The sequence below is a fragment of the Stegodyphus dumicola genome, chromosome X1, assembly GCF_044657685.1.
Source record: "Stegodyphus dumicola isolate Sdum_Otavi_A_Nest chromosome X1, ASM4465768v1".
In the NCBI taxonomy this organism is placed as follows: Eukaryota; Metazoa; Arthropoda; class Arachnida; order Araneae; family Eresidae; genus Stegodyphus; species Stegodyphus dumicola.
Genome location: NC_140780.1, coordinates 153,997,499 through 154,020,666, shown reverse-complemented (window position 1 = coordinate 154,020,666; position 23,168 = coordinate 153,997,499). Strand labels below are relative to the sequence as shown.

The 23,168-nt window shown below is 32.0% G+C and overlaps 1 protein-coding gene across 9 annotated transcripts in view; it reads right to left on the bottom strand.

Moving 5' to 3' along the window:
* The window catches only part of LOC118196632 (neuropilin and tolloid-like protein 2), a 444,544-nt gene that overhangs the window by 114,461 nt on the left and 306,915 nt on the right, over nt 1-23,168 (bottom strand). For 6 of the 9 annotated variants that reach the window (XM_085807311.1, XM_085807309.1, XM_085807310.1 and 3 more), the window contains 2 exons: nt 14,859-14,925; nt 5,693-5,870 (listed from right to left, as the gene is read on the bottom strand). In XM_085807311.1, coding sequence (XP_085663437.1) covers nt 5,693-5,870; nt 14,859-14,925 — 245 coding nt within the window. The remainder of the gene's footprint in view (nt 1-5,692; nt 5,871-14,858; nt 14,926-23,168) is intronic. The other 3 variants (XM_085807315.1, XM_085807316.1, XM_085807317.1) reach the window with 1 other exon arrangement.

The following is a 23,168-nucleotide window of genomic DNA, read 5'->3' as shown; positions in this document are numbered from 1 at the left end:
AAAAACCACTTCATGAATAAAGGAGCTACCTGGAAGAAAAACTTGATTTCCTCTGAACAGAAAGTTGTGTTAAGTATACTAGATGGAGTAGAATTAACTAATATATAATGTCACGAAAGTGAAAGGCACTATCCTTGAAAATTAAAGTTAAAATCTTAAAAGCATTTGAGCAGAATATTGCTTTCACCATAGTCGAGTTAGCAAAGAAACTGGATATTCTTGTGACAACGCTAAAAACGGTTGTTTATGATAGAAAAAAGTTGAAGAATATCAGAAATTTGTGGACTGTCCGCTTCAAAGATATTGCGTGTACAGAACGGAAAGTTTCCTGAGGTCGCAGCCATTTTGTTAACATTTTTCATCCAGTGTCGTACATCCAGTATTTCAGTGAATAGCCCCATGTTATTAGAGAAGGCAAAAGAAATGACCCATCAATTGAATCTGAAAAGAGCTTTCTTTTATACTGGATGGCTGCATAAATTTAAACTGTGCTTTAAATGGAATCTCAAGCCCTATAATAAACGGAGAATCAAAAAAACGTTCCTTCTGAGTCGGTTGAAGAATGGTTCAAGAATTTATCCATCAACATAGATCAATATGAATTAAAAGACATTTTAATGTTGATAAAACTGCTCTTCTCTTTAAACTTATGTCTGTAAAATCCTTAGGTTTTGAAGGAGACCATTGTCATAGAGCTAAGAAAAATGAGGAACGTCTCACTGTTTTACTTCGTGCAAATGCTGATGGTACGGAAAAGATGACTTCTTTAGCTACAGGAAAGTAATAAAACCAAGGAGCTTCAAAAATATGAAAGCATTGCCATTAGAACGTAAAGCTAATAAGAAATCGTGGATGACTATGGACGTTTTTACAGAATGGGCTCAAGAAAATATAGAAAACTACGAGGAGAAAAAAACCGCAAAATTTTACTTTTAACGGATCAGGTGTACTGCCTTTCCTCAAACGAGAGATTTCTTGCATAATGTGAAAGTTGTTTTCTTCTCGGTAAATTGCACTAGTGTAGTACAACCTTTAGATCTGGGTATCATTAAAAATTTGAAAATGTTCTACAGGCAAGGGCTGATTCAAATAGCCCTTCAAAACATAACTACAAGAAATAAAGAAAAAAATAATATTCGTGTTGTTATGAATATGATTTCACTTGCCTGAACTCAAACAAAACCACGAACAATTAGAAATTGATTTATTAAAGGGATATTTTCGAATCCAAGTAAAAGGGTTGACGATAACAATGGTAAAAAATCTTGGGATAAAAGATGTGTTTATGGATAAAGAAGATTATAAACTACTAAGATTAGACATTACAATCAAGGAATACATAAACTCTGATGCCAATGTAATGACGTCAGACTTTTATACAGTTGAAGAACTGATTCAAAGCATTTTACTGTATAAATATTTAAGTAGCTGGGATGAAGAAGAAAATGAAGAAATAAATCCAACTGCTTTTCAAAATGCTATCTACTGCATTCATACCCTCAGGAATTTCTTGCGTGAATACAAGTAAGAACTGAGAACTGAATTCGATTCAAGAATTCGATTGAATTCAAGAACTGAATTCGATTCATAGCGCTGTGCATGAGATTCAGAATCAAAAGGCACGACATACTAAAATTAAAGACAATTTCTTTAAAAAAATTAAAATTTTGCTTTAAAATACTTTTGAAAAAATGTTACTTATTCAAGATTGCAATTCAAATAAAGGTACGGGTTTTTTTTTTTTTCACAATTTCACGTACTACATACAAAAATTTGCATTCTTTAATATAATTAATAAGATAATAAATTTGCATTCTTTAATATAATTATTCTTTATTATAATTAATATTTAATATAATTAGTAAATTTGCATTGTTTAGTCAATATGATTTTAAAACTATTAAATTTGTATAAATATCATCTTTAAAATATAAATTATGTAATAATGTTTAAATTGCTTAATTGTTTAAAATGTATTAATATTCAATAAATATTTATTTAAAATATTAAACTTAAATTTGTTTGAACATAATTAATAGTTTAAGCAAATTGAAAGTATTTGATAAAATTGCGTAATATCAGTAGTAGGTTAGCAGAATCAAAATTGGGCAACCAGTATATATGTTACCGTAAAAGACCGAAATTGGAGAATGTCGACTTTCACCGGAGAATGTCAACATTCACCAAATACAAGAAAAATATTCACCAAATACAAGATCGAATATTACACTACATTCTTGTACATTCGGACCTTCACCGGTGTATGTCGACAATCACAGATATGCTCTGGTGTAAGTCGAAAAGAGAGGTCATAAAGTGCCATAATAGTTTAACCCTTTGACGCGCGGTGGTCGCGCCCTGAATTTTTTTCCGAATTTTTTTCCTCCTCTTTTTTCCGAAATTTTTGAGTGAAAATGAATTGATTACTGATCTTTAACATCTAAATAACACAAAATGACTGTGAAATCATATATGTTTTAGGTATTAATACTTCAGATCGGATGCCTTTTAAAATTCGTTTTCGATGAGACAAAATAACTTCCTTTTATTAATATAAACAACTTTAAATTTCAAAAGTTAGTCATCGCACATCATGATTTCTATCATAAACAATAAAAAATTGCAGTAATTAAACTGCGTATATAAAAAGAACCCTCTATATGTATGGCATTTGCTATGTGGTTTCAGGACGCGACCACTGCGCCACTAGAGCTTTCTGTCACAATGCTTACAATCCTCTATAGGCTCGGTGGTCGCGCCTTGAAACCAATGGCGTTTGCTTCTCAATGGCGTTCGCTTGCTTTTCAAATAAGAATGCTTAATTTTACCCGGATTTAGATAAAGGGCTTTGAAACCACAGAGTTATTTTATTACTAAACAATACATGCACCTGCCCAGTAAAATTGTCTTTCTTTTCCAAATACTTTTCTCTGACATCAACACACTTGCTCCCCAAGCTAGTATTGTGATTTTATAAATTATTTCCTGTGGTTTAAATTTAATGTAAATATACTTTGCTATAATTAAAAATAGAAATTGCGTAAAAGTTTTATTTAAATTAAAAATATTTTCTGCATATTTTGGGACGAAATACGAATAAAATAAGTATGAATGGGAAACGAACGATCCGTACAAAGCCAAAAAGACCAAGCCCGCCCCCATTAACATAAAAAACCACAAATTTCATGTGCCAGATGAAAAGAAACTAAATAACGCATGGCATATACCAGTGAAATTTAAATACAGGCAGTGTACATTTTGTAGCACAAGGAAGAAACTTCATAGAACAAGATGTATGTGTGAAACGTGCAATGTGAGTCTATGAATATCACAAAGAGACAAAACATGCTTTGAACAGTGTCACACACACAGACAAAAAAAAAAAAAAAAAAAAAAAAAAAAGTTCTTTGAAATTTAAAAAAAAAAACACTGAGTTCTTTTTTATCTTTATTTTATTGAGTTTTTTAATCCATTTATCGAAATGTCCTTATTATGTAGGTACTTATATTTTCACTGCTATAGAAAAAATTACATAAATGTTTATTTTTTAATTTTTTCTGACGATTTACTTTGTAAAATAATCTAAAAATATATATATAATGCAATTCTTACATACGTTTTTTTAAAAATCCGTAAATTTCGTCAGTTATTGGAAACGCGCGCGGAAAATGGTAAGTTTTTTCCCTACAACATCAGTAAGTTTCAAAGTCCTAGACGCGCGGTGGTTTCACAGTGCGACCACCACCCACATAACAATGGGCAAGAGTACATTTTTTTAAATTCATATATTATTTGTCTCTAGGATCATAATATTCAATTTCTAGAGTTTCTAGTTAAAAAAATTATAAAAATAATATCGCGCGCGTCAAAGGGTTAAGTTGTTGCAATAAATAAGATTTGAATCACATAATTTAGTAAATTTTTATTACTGTTATTTTATTTTCTCATTTAGAACGTACTGTATAATTAAGTAAGTTTTTAACTTCTATTATTTTCCTTTCTCATTTTGAATGTATTGTGTGTTTTATGTTCTTATGTTCTTAAGTTCTTATTTCAAGTCTCAAGAGCGTTTATTCGCGACTGAATTACGGAGAAGAAAATATAATATTGTTATATGTTTATATATATATCGAATATAATATTGTTATATAATATTGTTAATATACAATATAATATACATATAATATTGTTATATGTTCGACATTCACCGGTGAAAGTCGACATTCTCCAGATTTCGGTGTTTCACCATAACATATGTATATATTTCACATTGTAAAGTTTCGTTTTCACGTCTTTCCTATTTACACGTAGTTTGTTAATGGTCCCTTGAAAGCCGTATGAACGATTCTCTATTTTATACCCTATACTATAAATGTACAATATATACACATACAGTACAGCAAAATATGGCATAGTATATTTTTCTTTTTTCCAGTGGCGAGTAATATATATTATAGACGTTGGCCACTACTGAGGCCGGAAACGATGGTTACTTTATCACGGAGATTCCTTGTGGGGATTTAATTAGCTTTACTAACAGATAATTCTTAGTTAAAGCAACTTTCGTTTTATTCTCGTTTTCACCCACGCTTTCCTGCCAGAATGGTAATTAGCTAGCGCGAGCGCATTCAAATTGAGGCAGAAAAGAAGTGCTGTTTAAGGGAAGGTTTTTGAAGGTGTTTGTACAGCATGTTGTGCCTGCTTGAAGGCTACCTTTCTATTTTGAATTGCCAGAGATTTGATTTCCTACGCGCCATCCTGAGCGTTAAATTGTCTCGTGAGCCGTCAGGTTAAATTTAATGCATTTTATTTTGAGTTCAACTTTACCTATTTGAGTTTAGCCAGAAGTGTTGGTTGTGTAAGCCTAAATGGGGCCATATGTGCAACTATATTGATTGAATAAAGGGTTCTTTACACCCAACTTCTGATTTTCTGTTTTCATTAAGACCTGGAGATAATTCTTCATACAATCTCTTAATCGTTAGTTTATACTACCCAACAGAACAAAACTCCATAACCTAATAGGTGGCAACCGTTGCTCCTGTGAAGGGACAGACAAATTACATCTATGTCTTCTCCAGGATTCGCACCCGGACCTTTCGACACGGCAGGTTAGAGTCATTACCCACTTTCCCATCTGGGCAGCATGGTATAGTATATAGTGTAGTACGTAGTTCAATATACGAGCCCAGTTATACTGTGTTGAGATTAAGTTCATAATACAATATATAATATAGCACAGAGTGTATTAAGCGTAATATATATTATAATACAATCTATTAAATGTCAAAAATTCATTGAAGAATTTGACATATAAAATTTAGATGATTTATATTTACTATAATATGTGATTAAACTAATGATATAGGATGCGAAGAATTAGCAAGTCACTTTTGTAAGTCAAAGAAATAAACCAAGCCACCCAGACGGAATAGTGGTTAGGGAAGAATGACTGCGATAACGTTAGGCCTGGGTTCAAATCCCGGAGAAGGCATGGTTTTAACTGTCCGTCCCTTCATAGGAGGCGATAGTGGCCCACCTATTAGATGCCTCCACAATGCCAGGTGCCTGCTCCATAAAAAACCACCACATCTGGCCTTGTATAGATTAATGGACTGTGTTACATTGTAATTATTCACAATCTGCCATTGGGAAAAAAGGGATAAACCAAATGCAGAAGAGAACTACTTACCCTTTAGCGTAAGGCGGCTCCAGATCGAAATGATAAAATGTGAGCTTCAAGGTTTCAAAATCACGTCCAACGAAATTGTAGAAGCATTCCACATTTGCAGAATACTTTTCCGGATAGTCAGGAGATGAGAAATTCCCTACTTTGCTGTTTTCGCTATCGAACTGGTAGAGGCATCTAGCTGTAAAAGAATGAGTTCATATTAGCAAAAATATTTTTGCTTGAAAATAATCCAGATAACTACATTAGAGCTTCTGAAATGTAATATCTTTTGCCAGCTTTGATAAAGATTTTTAACTAAGATAATACAAGGATGTCTGCAAATGCTTTAAAGAGATTATATGAAAATGGATATAAAAGCAAGGCGATTATAGCAGTTTTTCCTAATCTTGATTTGAAAACGAAAACTTCGTTAACTTTTCAACTAAGTTTGAATTACACATGGGAAAGTTTGCTCAGGCATTTAATAGTAAATATTCTAGGCAAAGGTTTCTTGTTTTACACCAATTTGGAAAATTGGAAGATAAAACTACACAGCATAAAAATGAAAAACATAACTGCTAGGTAAGTTATGAATGCCTAAAGAGTTTATAAATGCTAGTTTACTTTACCATTTGTCACCACAAATTAGAAAAAGAATCTATTGTAAAGTGTAAAATTTGCCGAACATGACAATACACAAGCCCCTAAAGATTTCACACAGTAAATATTAAGAAGAATTTAAATAAATATAGAGGTCTGCATAAAATTATGCGTTATACATATTATACTATTGTATAATTTCGGAGTTGTCTTCTGCTTTGATTAAGACAAGACCAGGTGTTTTATGCAATTATTTAAAATTATATAACTTGCTGGTCACTTCTTTCTAAAATATTAGTCAAAATAATAAGTTGATCTTTGCAGTAAAATGTGGTTCTCAGTTATTTTCACGAAGTTTTATACACCACTGCAAAATTTAAAATACGCAATAAATCCCACTCGATGTTTCTCTGCTTATCCAGAAGGAATCGTATCAACTATAATTTTGTTGCTACTATAAAGCAAATACATTGCGTTTGTATTCCTATGAATATGTCAGTCTTCCAAAATGAAAAAAAATCGTCATATTTTTTAACATTACTTTTTCCTTCTTGATTCTCAGGGTTAGTAATACGCATAACAGTGTTAGTGTTTTGTGTCTGTAAAACTAATATTGATATAAAAACTGTAAACGTTTCTTCTTGTAACGGGAAACAGTTGGGGGGATCAAAAACTATGGCATAGAATACATTGTAGCTCTATAGATTATTCCTTATTCCTTTTAGAAGCTTGTAATGTTTAACAATATCAAAGAACTCATTTTATTGGTTAGGTGCATAAGGTTGCTGTACTTTGGGTTTCAAGTTAGCTGGAAGCCTTATGATTTGTATGTGCGTTTAAATGTGAAAGGCGTAAAGAAAACGTTTAATTTTCAGAAGAGATCAGTACATGAATTTATTAATAAAATGTTCTAACTTCTACAAAACTAATCTCATTTCATTCATACATAATTTATTTAAGCATGGTTTTTAAATAAGTTATTAAATGAAAACGAAACTAGAAAGTTTGGGTCTTTTTTTTAATGAATCTTTATCGTTTATTCAATGATTTCTGAAAACAAAGCATGCTTATGTATTTTTAAAATATGAAACATTTTCAAGTTTCATAGACATCGACAGATCTTAAAAATAACATGTATGCCGGCTATCAAGAAACTATGTAAATAACATATATAGCATATATACCTATTGACAAACCATATAAATAACAAATACACTGGCCATCGACTAATTATGTAAAACAAAACTGTATTTGCTAAAAATCATTCTTATCAAATTCATAATATTTTTTCGTTATGCAGACAAAGAAAAGAGCACATTTTGTTTCCAATGTAGTGGAATAAAATGCATTTGAAATAATCCAAAATTTCTTGTTCACAAATTGAAACTGAGGATACTTATAAATTTATACTTGCTGAGAAAATAAAACTCAGTACTTCAAAAAGAAATGTATGAATATCTTCTCGTTTTTACACACCATCATTCTAAGTAGTGGCGCCATATTATATAAAACTTCGTGTTTTCGTTTCCTCAACAAGAGCGAAAACAGATCTGTCTATATTTTCCTTCTAATAAGATGGCAATATACAGTTATTTAAAAAAATACATTTAGTAGTTTAAACTAAGATGGTTCATTTATCTTCATTCGCCATATGTATGGCATATAATTTTGAACTGAACGCACTGAAAATAGAAATTTGCTTTGCTCGATAAAATAGCATTTCATTCCAGTTTATGCTTTAAAAGATCAAAGAGCTGTTAGTGACAAGAAGAACAGAAATACAGATTATCTCATATCTTTTCATTTAAACCAAGTTCAGGTTTTATCCAACTATTCGAACAAGTCCGTGTCTTTCTTTATCGTTTAAGAAGAAGGTTACTGTGATGAAGTGAAGAAGAAATTAAATTTATCTGATATTTTCTTCTTTTATTTGTATTATTTCTGCTTTCAAACTTACGGATTTAACTTGCTTGAATAGAGTTAAGCCTTTGGAGGGATTCTGGTTTTCTTTTTTCTGCCTGAAATATTTTCTAGGTATTTCACAAAAATGGACAATGGAAACTTTTCTACTGTAAGAATCTTGAAGGTTTTCGGTACCATCTACAGATTGATATGTCACTGCTATTTTAAAGCACATACAACCTCTTTTTTCTTTCGATTTAAGATCTAATAAGTATAAATAAACGCTAGTAACAATGACATATATCTTTTCAGAATTTGTTTTTATTCTTATGGCCTATTTTTCTCCTTTATTTCCGGAGTTTGATTTGTGCATTTTTCTATAAAAGAACTATAACGTTATGTTTATTATATAAAGGTAGCAAAAATAACACATGCTAAGCAAAAAACGTGCTCTTGATTGCAAAAGTTTATGGCGCAAAAACTGCTATAATTAGACATGGATAGAATTTTGGTAATGGTAACAGCATAATTAGGTTTTTAAAAACTATTAAAAATGCTATGTTAGTAAAGTTCAACGCGTGCCCTCTTTGCAGTTTAGAGAAGGTCAAATCGGTATTCCAGTTCACCTGTCCTTCAAAATTCATTCTGTAACACTTGACACTCAGCACGTATTATTCTGACCTTCAAGATATCAGTATCACGAACTGAACAAACACTACTGGGAAAAAGACCTTCGATCCTGAATAAGTCCTCTATCTGATTCTTGATGCCATCAACAATGACACTACTCACAGTACGCTAGCTACTTCTTTGAAAGTCACCAAACCTAACAGTTTTAAACCTTCTTTACTAATTTCTGATGCTCTTAAAATCTGAAGGGTTGCATTGACACCAAATTCTAAACCACCGTTTACACGAAAATACACTTTTTTCCAATCGTCGTCATTTCGTTTGCATCTATTCCTTGCCGTCATCAACTACATGTTGAAGTAAACTATAACACTAGATAAAATAATAAAATTTCCCATTTCTATCGTCTTGTGCAGAACATAATACTATTAACAGGATTCTCAGGAATTGCCTATTATACACTCGAATAACAATTTAATTAAATACAAGGGAGCAGAATTCAGCAGGCCATCTCACACCACACTCAACACTGTGATTGCAGCTGCTATCATTGTTATATCAAGCATTAAACTACTATGTTCATGTATGATAGACATCCTTTGAAAGATAAACCACAGTTCCACACGATACCGATAATCTTTGCCATTTATATATTGCTTAAGGGATTTCAAACGGAAACAGTAATCACGAATGCTTTTGAAAATTAATATTGCATTGTACAAGTGCTAAATAACAAAGGTAACCAAAGGTATTCGTGTAACACATATGATTTGGAAACACGATTAAGAGCAATATTAAACAGAATTCTGTAATATCAGTGATCATTGTGTTTGATCCTTTCTCATCTTAGACTGGCTTTCATTAGATAATTCTTGTGGGATTATAAACAAATGAAATGAAATTATAATTTAATAATTATATCTGGATTCGAAGTATAAATTTTAAATAACTTTTATTATATTTTGCATGCAAATAATGCTAAGAAATTAACTTTCTACTGAGTATTTCCTTGCAAATAAATCTAAACTACAATAAATACATATACAAACAAGTTTTATTAGTATACATAAAATCTGTAGGATTACGTTAATACAAATTTTGGAATAAAATTGAAATGATCAGTGCATGAAATGCATTCATTTTTCTTGATTTATGCTATAAGGTACCACATTTCCTACGCTCTGGATACTAATCTCAACTCGCTGAAAGCTTAAACCTTTTACAGCTTATTGTGTGAACAGGATTTGAAAGAGCATTATAGATAATCGGCAAAACTACACTTAAATTTTGGAAGTCGTTTAATGCATTCTTCAAGCAAATCCGAATGTTTAAGTGCAAAAGTTTATGATCAGTTATTAAAAGCAGCTCAGAAAATAATAAAATAATTAGAGGAGTTTTATAGTTGTAAATAACTGGACTCTTCTGCTTTCAAGATGTAGTATTAAAATTGATAGCAGTTTTATTCATATAATTATTAGTGCGAGGTATTTAGTTTCAAACAACCAACGCTACCTTTATATTTATTCAAGAATTAAAATTTACATGCCTAATGCACCTGCTTTGACATACCTACATGGCTATAATAAAGCTTGTTTCAGGCCAATACCTCTTCATTATTATTTATTCAGAAATAACATAAAATTTGTTCTTTTAGAAAAAGAAAGTTTCTAACAAGGATAATTGTCAAATTTATGAAAAAGAACTCGAAAAATGCAAAACTTACATTATTTATTTCAGTATCTACAGCGCTTGAAGACAAATTATAATTTAATGTCTGCGCTTGCTAACTGAAATATGTAATACAATTAAAATATGTTTCTACCAGATGGTATAGAACAATGTACTTAGACATATAAATAGGCATTTTATAAAATTCTGTATGCAAACTCCCACCAGCCTGTGCACATATTTTACTAAAAGAAACAAAAATCTTTCCCTTTCACGGTTTCCGATAACTTACAAAGCTTTCAAATAATATCACACTTTTAGCATTTTATACAATATTAAATAATGCAAAACGATTTGGAACTTAACCTTCAATAAAAATCGGAGCGTAGGTTCCAGAATTATAAAAACATTAAAAACGTGCACTATAGAACTCTAAAAAGAATTACTCTTTAAATTATATATATTTTTTTGAAAAAGCTTAGTAATGTGCATTCTAATTAACAGTTATTTATGTTAAAAATCTATCCTACATTTCTACTATATCATTTACTCCATCAGAATGTGTAAATGAAGTAAGTTTTAAATGGAAGCGAGAACTAAGTCTTGGAGAGAGGCTTGTCAACATTAGCCTACCGCAATAAAACTCCTCCACTACTGTCTTCCTTAAGTACTCAGACTATCTGCTGGTGAGTTTCTATTTCAATTAAAAGTTTATTCGTGCAATGCCAGTGTCACATTTTAAGGTTTAAATTTTGACTTGTAAGTAACTGAATAATTGTTCATGCCCAACCGCAAGTGAAGTTAATTTTGTTAGAAGTTTTAGTTGACACCTACAGCTAAAATCAAATAAATCTGCGACTGTTTTACAGTATTTCATATACTAAGTGTTGAAAACTAAAAATGGGACAGTAATTTGTGCGATGGTCAAAATTGTTAGGACAGTGCTTAGATTAAGCCACACTGAACTTATCCTTACAAGCTTGAGTAAGATTTCACATATTTCTTGTAACATATCATGGAAGAGTAAAGAGGATTTCAATGCTGCTGATGCTTATGTCTTGATAATTCTGTTAAGTCTGCCCCTCAGATGAATTTGAACTCTAATTACTCTTTATTTATTTGAAATTCGAGAATCATTAGGTTATTTGGAAGGAGACATGAAAAATCTGCAATGCCGCTTTATTCGAACACCGGACCTCCCAATTGCTATTCTGACATGCTATCCAGTTACACCACGAAGGCACGCGGTAAGGAGGAAGAAAATACCTTATAAATAGTCTTATTTACAACATCAGTTAAATTTTAGGTATACAATAAATATTGTTTCAGTAGTACATTATCTCGGAAACTATTCGCATTTTGTCCTCCATCTTACTGCAAGCCACTACATTTAGGGAAAAAAAAATATTATTTTGTTTCCCGTGTTGTTAAATATTCCTTACCCAAATCTACATTTTATCATTCGTTCATTTAAAGAAACATTACTAAGGTAAAGAAGCATCTTTTCTTACCAACAGTTCACACATTCTCATGTTTCATTAGGAAATTTCTTTTTCCATTCCAAATAACACCAGGAATTCAGTTGCCATCCCTTTCCTTCCTTCTGTCAGTCCCAAAATCTGACAAAATTTACACAGTCCTTTATAATTTATTTTAAATAATTTCAGACTTATACTTAAAGGTGTTGTTCTTGATATAAAATACTGGGAATTAAAAACATCCTTCTTCTGATGTAAAATCCTGGAGAATTAAAAACATCTTTTTCTGTTGTGACTGCTGACACACCATTCATACGAAGCTACTTTTAGAATTCTGCGTTATGGAACATGAAACGCATGCTTGAAGAAAATAAGCTCATGAATCAATCACTGCAAAGCATGGTAGGAATCCTAAAAACAGAATCTTAAATTTTCTTCTGCCAAGATTATTTAAAATTATTGTTATTAATGTTGTTTTGAAATTTTGTATATTGGCAAGTCTTTCCACTTCATTTGACGATATTAAAAGTTTAACCTTTATTCTCATTGGTCTTTAAGCACTTTTTGCTGTGTGATTCCGTTTTTCTTTTTGTTTCCTTGTACAGATATTGTTCTATTTCTCGTTTCATTGGAAATAGAGACATTTCTACCATTTTCCAGAACCTTCTATTTAGTATTTTTTTTTGATACTCTGCTTATCTCTTAATTTCTACTCATTCACATTATTCACCGTTTTACTCACTCACTCATTCACAAGTGAATACGGTTTAAATCATAAGACTTAATGCTTTGTTAGCTCATTGACTATGCGAGTAAACTCTGTTGTGGTAAATTAGCAGAAAATTTAATTAATTCTGTCTTTTGAAGTGTCTGATCTAATCAATTATTGCAATATATATGCAAATCAATCACGCAACAAATAGAAGAAACGTTGCGGGAATGTTAAATAATAAAATAACAGAAGATCTAAGTCCAATAATCTCTAAATAATAAATTTAAACCCTAAAAATCCTTTTGCTTATATCATCCTTTTCTGTTGGGCTTGCTCATTACAGATTATTCATACTAAACCAGAGTGTTTCTAGTGCTGTGGAAATTGAAAGTAATTCATATTTAATAATCTTTACGTTTGTAGGAAATTTATAAGTGTCAAAGCACTACTGTTTCGGGAGAAATGCTTAAACATTCTTCTTCCTTAAACAATTTAACTCTTTTTAATATCGCCATTTCTATAACATAAACACTTTTAGAAGCTAAACTTTTAATTTCTGGAATTTCCAGGAATTTCGAAACCTTTTAATTCCAGCTTCAATTTACTCAAGATAGATTTTCGTTATTTTAAATCTTCTTGGATAGCTTGGTGAATTTGGTAATGGCGACTTTGAATTTGGAGTGTTTAATCTCCAAATTCAAAACCGTCTTAACCAACTCATAAGCTGTATTCCTTGATATAATTTCTCTGTACATTTTGTTGTAGATTTGCTTAGAAGACTTACAATGGATAATTTACTTTCTATATTTATAAATTCTTCTTCCTTGAATACGAAAGTGGAGTTCTATTTCAGGAAATGATTATGTGTAGTTCGGATATACTTACACGAGGATGAGAGGTAATTTTCGCGTAATAAATACCGGCTTTGTCTTCTCTTTCTTAACTCCCAAAAGGTAGCTTCCTGGAAGATGGGATACTTTACTCATTGAGTGGGATTCTAGAAGGTAATCTGATTGATTTCCTACTGCTGACAAGTGTAGCACTGGACACACTCTGGTTAGTCACAATAAGGGTAGAGCCAAAAATCATTTCATTTTTGCCTTGTATTCCTCCTAATGAATGACTCACGTTCAGTTCTTTATTTAGAAGTAAATGCTAGAGCCACAGAATCGTAACCAGTTCTGTTTCATATGTGAAGGTTTTAAGCTTAATATGCAGCTTAAGACATTAAATAGCGTTATTTAATGACTCTTAATTGGAGATCCATTGGTTTAACAGACACGCGTACACACATCGTCTCCTTCAAAATTCACGTTCGAACGACTAGTGCTTTTTCTTGAAAATTCAACCTTGAGTTTGACATGTATAAAAACACCTCCTCAGTATTCGCAGTGGTGAGTACATGCGAGAATCAAAGCACGTTCAGCTGAGATTGATGCATTTGATTTCGCATACTGAATTACGAAACTCCTCTCCATAATAAACACTATCCTTGAAAACTGAAAACATGAAAGCAGTTGGCAGTTACATCAGTTATTGCTCTAAAATAAAAGAAACTCTCTGTACCTTCTTTTTTACTTGTATAAGTTATATGGCACTCTCGCTTAGCCCTTAACTGCTGTAGTGGTGTATATAACACCATGGTCCAGTTATGCAACTGGAAGATCCATGGTTCAAATATCGACGACGATAAAAGGCGATTTTTTTACATTTCTTTATTTCAAAACTCCTTATTGTCTTTGTAAGATTATATCTGCATGCGTTTAGATTTGTTTCCGTATTTAACATCCAAAAATTCACTAATAATTTTGAAACATTTTAAATAAATAGCACTGTGGTAACGTTTGTCTTACGAAAGAAATTGAAGACGGATAGGAACAATTGCATTCTACACTGAGCATATGAATAGAAAAGGCAGCAGAAGTCCTATATTTCGAATGGGTAATGTGCTATATACATCTAAAGAAATCATCTTTTAATAAACGCACATGATTCTATATACTTCGGCTGTTTTCCTATAAGTATCATTTCAGAAAAATTAAAATGGAGGGGCATAAATGAATGGGCCCTAAAAACGGCAGTAATAAAAATGTATACATTATGAATTGAGTATTAGATGCAAAGGTATCATAATTAAATCTTTATAAAACAGTGGGTTTACTTCAAAAAATAATTAAATAGATTTGTTTGTGCTTACCTAGTGTTTCTCCATAAAGGAGCATCAGAACCGGATACCTTACCAACCTTCTTTCTGTGACACGCATCTACGAGGAAGACATTTGATCAGTTTATGATATCTTGTTGTTAAATAAATATGAATATAAGTGTCAATTGCAATTATTATCTTTATAATTAGACATCATGCTTAATTACAGACAATGACAAAACTGAATTTCACACATTTGTTGAATATATTATATTGTATAACGTATTAGAAGTCATAATTCTTAGGCAAATGACTTAAAATGTCAAGAAACCCTTTGAAACGGAACATGAAAGCCTTGAAAGCATTTGGAGTTGAATTATAATATATTACTTATCTACCATATAGCGGCGCTCTAAATTATTTTGACAACGAAAATCTCGTTTGTTGCGCAAATGCTTTCAACTTTGGGAATCTAGCATGTTTAAAGACGACCGGTAGTGCATTTTCTGTGTGGATAGCTGGAAATGAAAATATTTTAGATAGTGAGTTTTATTTTGCATTTTTATCGGCATCATAGCTCAATTCTTTCGACATATTACCTATGTATCAAGATGTATACAGTGCAGCTTAAGGTCACGTTTATACTTCCTTAGTGTAAGATGGTATTTGCATTTAAAATGTAGGTTAAGAAATAGTAAGATTATTCTGTTGAATTTCGAAATTATTTAATAAAATTTCTATAGATTCAAGCTGTTCATAATTTAAGACCGCTAGGTCAATTTTAATTTTTTTAAATATTTTTTTTTTAATTTATAATATACAAGGAAAACTTGCTTACAGTAAGATATGTTTTGGAAGAGAGAGAAATATACAAAGCGGTCTCCTGTAGAATAAAAATAAGAAAGAATGTCAATTTTCGAAATATAAGAAACTTGTATTTCGAACTGTATGAAATCATTTAAAAGCATCAACTATCAAACGCCATTTGATAGAAGCGAAATTCTTTTGAATGCCCCTAGCGGAATGAGTAGGAAAAGTCTTTTCAAACCCTGCAAAAAAAGCGGAAAATCCTATTATACTGTATTCAGGAAGACATAAAGTGTACTAACAGTGCCTGGATGACATCTACAACATGCTGGACGACGTCTAAATGCTTTTCAGGGAAAACGTTAAATTTAAATTGCTTCCACAGAAGACGTAGAAGTATGTATGGCGTCTAAGAAATGAAAGAAATAATCTACAGTAATTAGGTTTCAGTCTAGACACATTGTTAGCAAGGCAATTGTTGGGATAATTTTTCAGCCAAAATCCAAAATCTGACAAAAACCTGCTGTTCTCAAACAAAGTGATTAAACTTGGTAAAAGACTAACTGTCGCAAAGAAAAATGGGTATTTCTTTTGTTTTTGTAATCTGTTCCGTAAATACGAACCAGGTTTTGGGCAATTAGTTCTCTAGCCTTCATGTGCTTGCCATGCTCAAGCAAACTAATCCACAGAAGGGGGAATGTTTCTAATGACAAGTTTTCACTAAATTCCTGTAGAACTTTGGTGGGGAGACTTTAATAGGCGATTTAGAAATAAGAGTTACTCAAGTATAGATGTTCTTATTGGGGCATTGGAACAGATATGGGATTGAAAATTTGAAACCAAAATGCGAAGACCTATATCCAATCAATCATATGCTATCTAATCATATGCTCAAAGGATATTTTATATTAGTATGTGTTAAATATTTTTTCATGTATATTTTTGTCACCTCAGAATTAAGAGCATTTTATGCTAACAAACAAAATATTTAAGACACTTTGCTGGATTTCTATGTTTTTATATTCCATATATAATTTTTAATGTAAAAATATAAGTAAAATAGCAAGGGTTTCTTGTAATAAGCATTTTTCATGTCAAACGACTCTAAAGCGTTGCTGTATGTGAGGATTTTATGACTTCAGTTATTGACTGGAGCAAACTACCTTGTAAATAGTTGTATCTGACACTAACTTACCTTAAGCTATGGTCTAAATATTGTACATCCAGAGATACATTTTCCAAGAGCTACATATAAGCTAATTATTTGCTAAATAACAAGACAAAATAGTCAAAAATAAATTGTAAATTCAATAATCTACACATACATTTTATAGTCTGTAACAAAATTAAAAGCACATCATTAATATTTAAGTTTTTCTCTAAATAACTGACACAAGCAAGGATTAATTAGTAAAATTTTATTTATTTTCTTAGATTCAAAGACATTCCAAACTATGCAACAAAAATTGCATTTAATTAATTTACCTGAAAGCTAATTAATTAACCCAAATTTCTAAAACGATTTTGATTTCGAAAATTCACATAGCTATATGAACTATTCTTCATATAGCTATTAAATAATAATGAAACTATTCTTCTTCTTTCTACTACCTTATTTTGAAACACTTCATAAGTGAAAACATATACCTATGATCAAATATTGATAGAAATAAAGACCCGAACCCTTTTCGGACATAGAGACTATGTAGAGGGGCTATAAATATAAATTTTGCAGCATTAGAAATACAAATTTAAATAACTATTTTTTTCAGAAAATATTATTAAATTGTAATGTCATTAATTATTATATTTTTTAATAATTGTAGAAATGTTAGAATTTAAGAATTTTGTAAGAGAATGTTGAGAATTTTGTATTTATTCTAAGAACGAAATAAATATAGAATGCAAACTAAATAATTTTGAATATTAGCATAGAAAATGATAAAGAAAGAGGATGAGCGTTTTGAATAATAATATAGAAAATATAAAAAGTGTAACTTTCAGCATTATCGTAATGAATATTAAAAACATTAGTATTTCAAAAATTGAATAATTACAATAAAATTTAATATGTGTAATGTAATTAAAACATGAAATCGATAAGAAAATCTAATTTTAAGTTATAGTGGATGAATGATATAATTATGTAATAAATAATTATATGTTAAGTATATAATATGTTGAGAGAGTATTGGTTCTGAAACGGAGGCCTTTTTCAAGCAACTATCATAGCAACCTTTGCACACTCGTGCGAGACAAACACACTAGTTAGCTCAAATGAATATGCCCTACTGATGGAAATGTTTATTTAGAAGTATTTTAAGGCCTTCCAGTTTAGTAAAATAAGGAATTGCAAATGAAAGATTACAGCCGTGAAACCATATTTTCAGCAATATTAATCTTAATATATTTATGATGTTGCAATATAATTTATCAATATAAAAATTACTGTCATAAATTTTTACACACTGAAGAGTAATTACATTATGGGCACCTGTTTAATATGAAGTGGGACCATCTTCTGTCCTCAAAAATGACAACATCCGGCGAGGTGTTGATTCTATACGATGCTGATAAGTATCCGAGGTATCTGGTACCAGGCACTGACAAACTGGTCTAACAATTTCCGCACATTACGAAGTGCTAACTTGGCATCACAAATTCGGTTTCCTAAGTGTAACAACAAATGGTTGATTGGATACATGTCAATGGAATTCGGAGGCCAAGACATGACTTGAAATTCACCAAAATATTTCTCGAATTACTCTCTGGTCATTCGGATCGTCTGGGTCACAGCTGTTGTAGCTGTTGGTGATTTCGGTCATTGTAGCCCTTTGGTCATGGAGAACAATGGCGTAAAGTTATCTGCTCTCATCTGAAATTAATGCGCCGTGGCTGACAAACCACTGGTCGGCGACTTGTTTCACCCTCCAATACGCCACTTTCGGTAAGCACTCACAACGGCTGCACATGAGCAGCCCATCAAACACGCCATTTCTGAAACTGATATTACCAGGGGTCGAGCCATGACAGTTTGATCTTTGTCGAAATCAGTTAAATCAGCTATTTTTCTCATTATGTCACTAAAAATTCTACGTGTAGAAAATCAGTGCATGGGCGCCAGAATCAACCACTTGTGCGCCGTGGTTTTGTCTTCGGGCGAGCTTATTGTTTTAAGTGAGAGTTGATCATAATTCAAGAGCTGTTAAGTATATGTGTTACAGATAATTAGAATAAGTAATGGTAATCTAAAAGTTTTTGTTATACTATGTGGGAACAAAAACCTTCCCGGAAGAATTATTAACTAAAACAGGGAGACGTTTGGACTGAAATGCTGAAACATTTAGGAGGACTCTAAAAATTATACTTTTTTAAAAAATCTTATGTTCAAAAAATATACTTTACAATTAATTAATTTTTTTATCAACATTTTGAGATTTATCTACAAAGTAACGGGATTAGTCAATGAATTCCACACTGTTTAGCTATTCGCCGTGTTAAACATTTGTTTTGTGCCTACATAATATTTTGACCATCTGTTGAATGCCTCGCCAGCACAAGAAGCTTAATGGAAATATCTAGACAAGGAAAGGGGATATGTAAATAGTTGCGATTCTATTTGTAAGCTTGTAAAGTCTTTGTTTTAATCCTGAGCAGCAATTGTTGAAAAGATTTTGCATTCCGCTTACTTTAGAGAAAGCGTGATGTAACATGGTGCAACATGGAACCTTGAAAATGGGATGTGTGCAATTAGAATTGATAATTTAAAACACCAGTCTAATTAAGTTGAATACTGTAATAAAGTATTCTTCATGTTTTTATATCTTACATTATATATATATATATATATATATATATAGAGAGAGAGAGAGAGAGAGAGAGAGATAGATAGATAGATAGATAGATAGATAGATATAGATATAGATATAGATAGATAGATAGATAGATATAGATATAGATAGATAGATAGATAGATAGATAGATAGATGATAAAATGAAACTCAGAAGTAATGACCAATCGCAATTTTGATGGCGTAGAAGTGTTGATCCATAATGAATAGTAAATTGTAGGCGAAGACAGATTAAATCCTCATTTCTTATTTCAGCAACATATTGCGCCCACACACAAGTTGACACATTAAATGTGCCTATTCCAAAAAGTTTACATTTTAGATAAATTTGCAGTAAGATAGAAGGAGCAGAGAGACCGCTGTCAAGCTAGGCTAAAGCGTAGAAAGCAAGTGCGTTATGTTCAGGGTGAAGTCTTAATTCAGACTGAGTTAGTTTTGGTTCGCAATACATTTTGACTGGATAGTTAAAACTGCTGTAAAATACTCTTGGCTTTTTGAGTTTTAATTCCAATTACAACATCAGGATTATGTAAGAGTTGTATGACTTGGATTAATCGAAATGACACAGTGCAGAGAGATTATTATTTTTTTTAATACAGAAGGGAAATTAAGCTGCTAATTTAATCTTTTACATTCTTTACTTTTCTTACATATCCCCCTTTTTAAGGAGAAAAAGGCGAAACGACACAGCAGCCTTTTCAAAGGAAAAGCGTTAAAGCACTTGAAATGAAGAAAAACGTAAATCATAAAATTTTGATCAGCAACAGTTAAATAAGTGACTATAAACTATAATTTATAAATATCAATTTTTTAAAATACTGTTAATTTTTAAATTCCTACCAGTTTTTTCAGCATTTCAGTTAAAAGGCTTTTTGTTTGAGAGTTCACATAATCATAATTGGAAGGCTCTTGTTATCACAGAATATCACAAATAAAAACTTTTACATAATCATTACTTATAATTAAATGTAAGGGACATAAATATTTATGATACTTATTTCCATATTGATAAATTATATTTTAACACCATAAATATAATAGGAGTAAAATTTTCAGAAATTATGGTTTCACCGTTATTACCTTTCATTCACTATTCCTGATTTTACCAAACTGGAAGGCCTCGTAACACTTCTAAGCAAACATATCCATCATTAGGGCTATCCTCTTGAGCAAACCAGTTTGTTCTTCTGCACTAGTGGCTCAGGATGCCTAGTCAATTACTTGAAAAAGCCTCCCATTGCAACTCGGTGGAAGAAGGGAGGGAGTCAATAGTTTTAGTTCGAGTTAGAGAAAGTTTTGGTTTTCAATTATTTGATTGGGAAGACGTATCTGCATTAAATGTTATGTAACATAGAAAGATCTCGAATCCGGGAGAACAGATGAATTTAGGGGAAGAGCATAAAATCTGGTATCGTTAATTTTGCGCTCGCCAATTATTTTTAAAGCAGCTATCGTATTTTTTTATCTTACATTTTATTTTATCGTATTTTTTATCTTATATATACCGGGTGGCCATAATTAAACTGACAGTTCTCACAGTGTTCTGTAGCGCGATCTATTTGCGAGAATGACGCCACATTTTGTAGGAAGATTAAACAAGACGGGGGACGAAGGATTCCGCGAAAAAACAAATTAGTTCCAAAAGTCACCGCTAGGGTAATATTTGGCGCTGCGTAATAGAAAATAGAGTGTTAACAAATGCAAATTAATACGGAATAAAATTATCTTTTAATATGCACATTTTCTGATTTAGTTCAAGTGCAATATGGCAACACTTTTAAAAAAGCGATTTTAAAAAGGGATAAAAGACAGTGCCTGGGGGAAATCATTTTCATGTAAGATGGAGCCCTTCCACACGTTGCTGTACGGGTGCAACATATGCTACGACAGAAATTCACAACAGAGTCATTAGCCGCTACTTTCCAACTGCATGGCCACCTCGGTCGCTTGATCTTACCCCATGCGACTTCTGGCTATGGGGTTACCTTAAGTTCAAGGTCTATCAAAGAGTGGTCCAGGACCTGGCTACGTTGAAGAATAACGTATCACGGACTGTACGGGAGATTCTTGCAGACATGTTACTTTCTGCTGTTGTGCATACTGTGCACAGAATGCAATATCTGGTCCACAACAACGGCAGCCACATTGAACCTCATTTGAATGCAAAATAAAAGGTAATTTCCGTATTGATTTGCATTTGTTAACACTCTATTTTCTATTACACAGCGCCAAATATTCCCCTAGCGGTGACTTTTGAAACTAATTTGTTTTTTGGCGGAATCCTTGATCCCCCGTCTTGTTTAATCTTCCTACAAAATGTGGCGTTATTCTCGCAAATAGCTAGCGCTACAGAACACTGTGAGCACTGTCAGTTTAATTATGGCCACCTGTTATATATATATATATATATATCAGCTTATCCTTTATATACAGGCATTAAAATTTTTTGCATAAGACGCTGTTTTATTTATAGATAAAGCATATCTGCAAATGAATGCACATCTGTATAAAAACATCTACGTTGTTTATAAATAACGTTTACAGATAAGTACAAGAATAGCATAAAACATAACATAATATTGCGAAATTTAAGCATTGTACTGGGTAGCTACTGAGATGATTGCGAATTTCTGTTGCTCAATGGTTGGTGGTTACATTACGTAAACAGGACTGCAAATCATATTCAGTATCTGGATGATTAACTGTTACAGTGACGATACTTTAGCTATTCCGGCTCTATTTCTAACGACTTTTGACCCTTAGAGCTTTTTGCCAAAAACTTAGTGCGCACCAACTCTTCTGAAGCCCATTGGTTTACACTGTTTGTTTCATGTCAGTGATATCTTTCTCTTCGATGGCGAGGAAATATAAAATAAGGCATATGAATTTATCATCTTCTGACGTCAAATAAATCGCAATTGATGGACAATCATATACTTCACCTCAATAGAACAAACAAAACCTCAAAAGGACAAACTGATGAACATGAATGATAAAATTAAGCAAATTTCAGAATATACATGGTGATTCAAAAGTATCTCGCAAAAATATCAAAGCAAGTAGAAGAGACTAAAATCAGTAGATTTTGTAATGGAATATGTGTGTTTTATTAGCGTATTATAGTGATACAAGGAGATTTTTAAAAAGCATCCTGCTGGCTTAATTCTTATTTCTCCGAGCGAATTTTCAGCCGTATTCATCGCTGCACGGCTGTCTAGTCCGCCTAATATGCAGTTTTCCTATGGGGTTATTATTTCCTATGGGGTTATTATTTCCTATGGGGGGGGGTTCCTAAGGCTGCTATCACACGTCGGTTTTTTCGGAAGAACAACTGTTTGGAACAATGTTTTCTGTTTTGTTACAACAGCCAATCACCATAGATCGCTTTGGGGTTGGCACAGGGCAAACTGGTTCCCCATTACAAACAAACTGATAGCATTTGAAGCCGATAGCTGATTGGTTGAAAACGAACAACTTGCAACTTTTTTCGAAAGGAAGGAAAAAGTCGCATGTCTTTCTTTCAATAGTAAACCAGGCAAAAGAATTGTCCGAAATAGTTGTTCGTGTGAAACAAACGCCGTGTGATATGGGCCTAAGAGTTTTGTCCTTCTACGAATGTTTTTAACGTTAGCTTATCGACAAATTTATTACTCAGTATTAAATTTAGTTATGATACTCGTGAATCAACAATCTGTAACTTCAG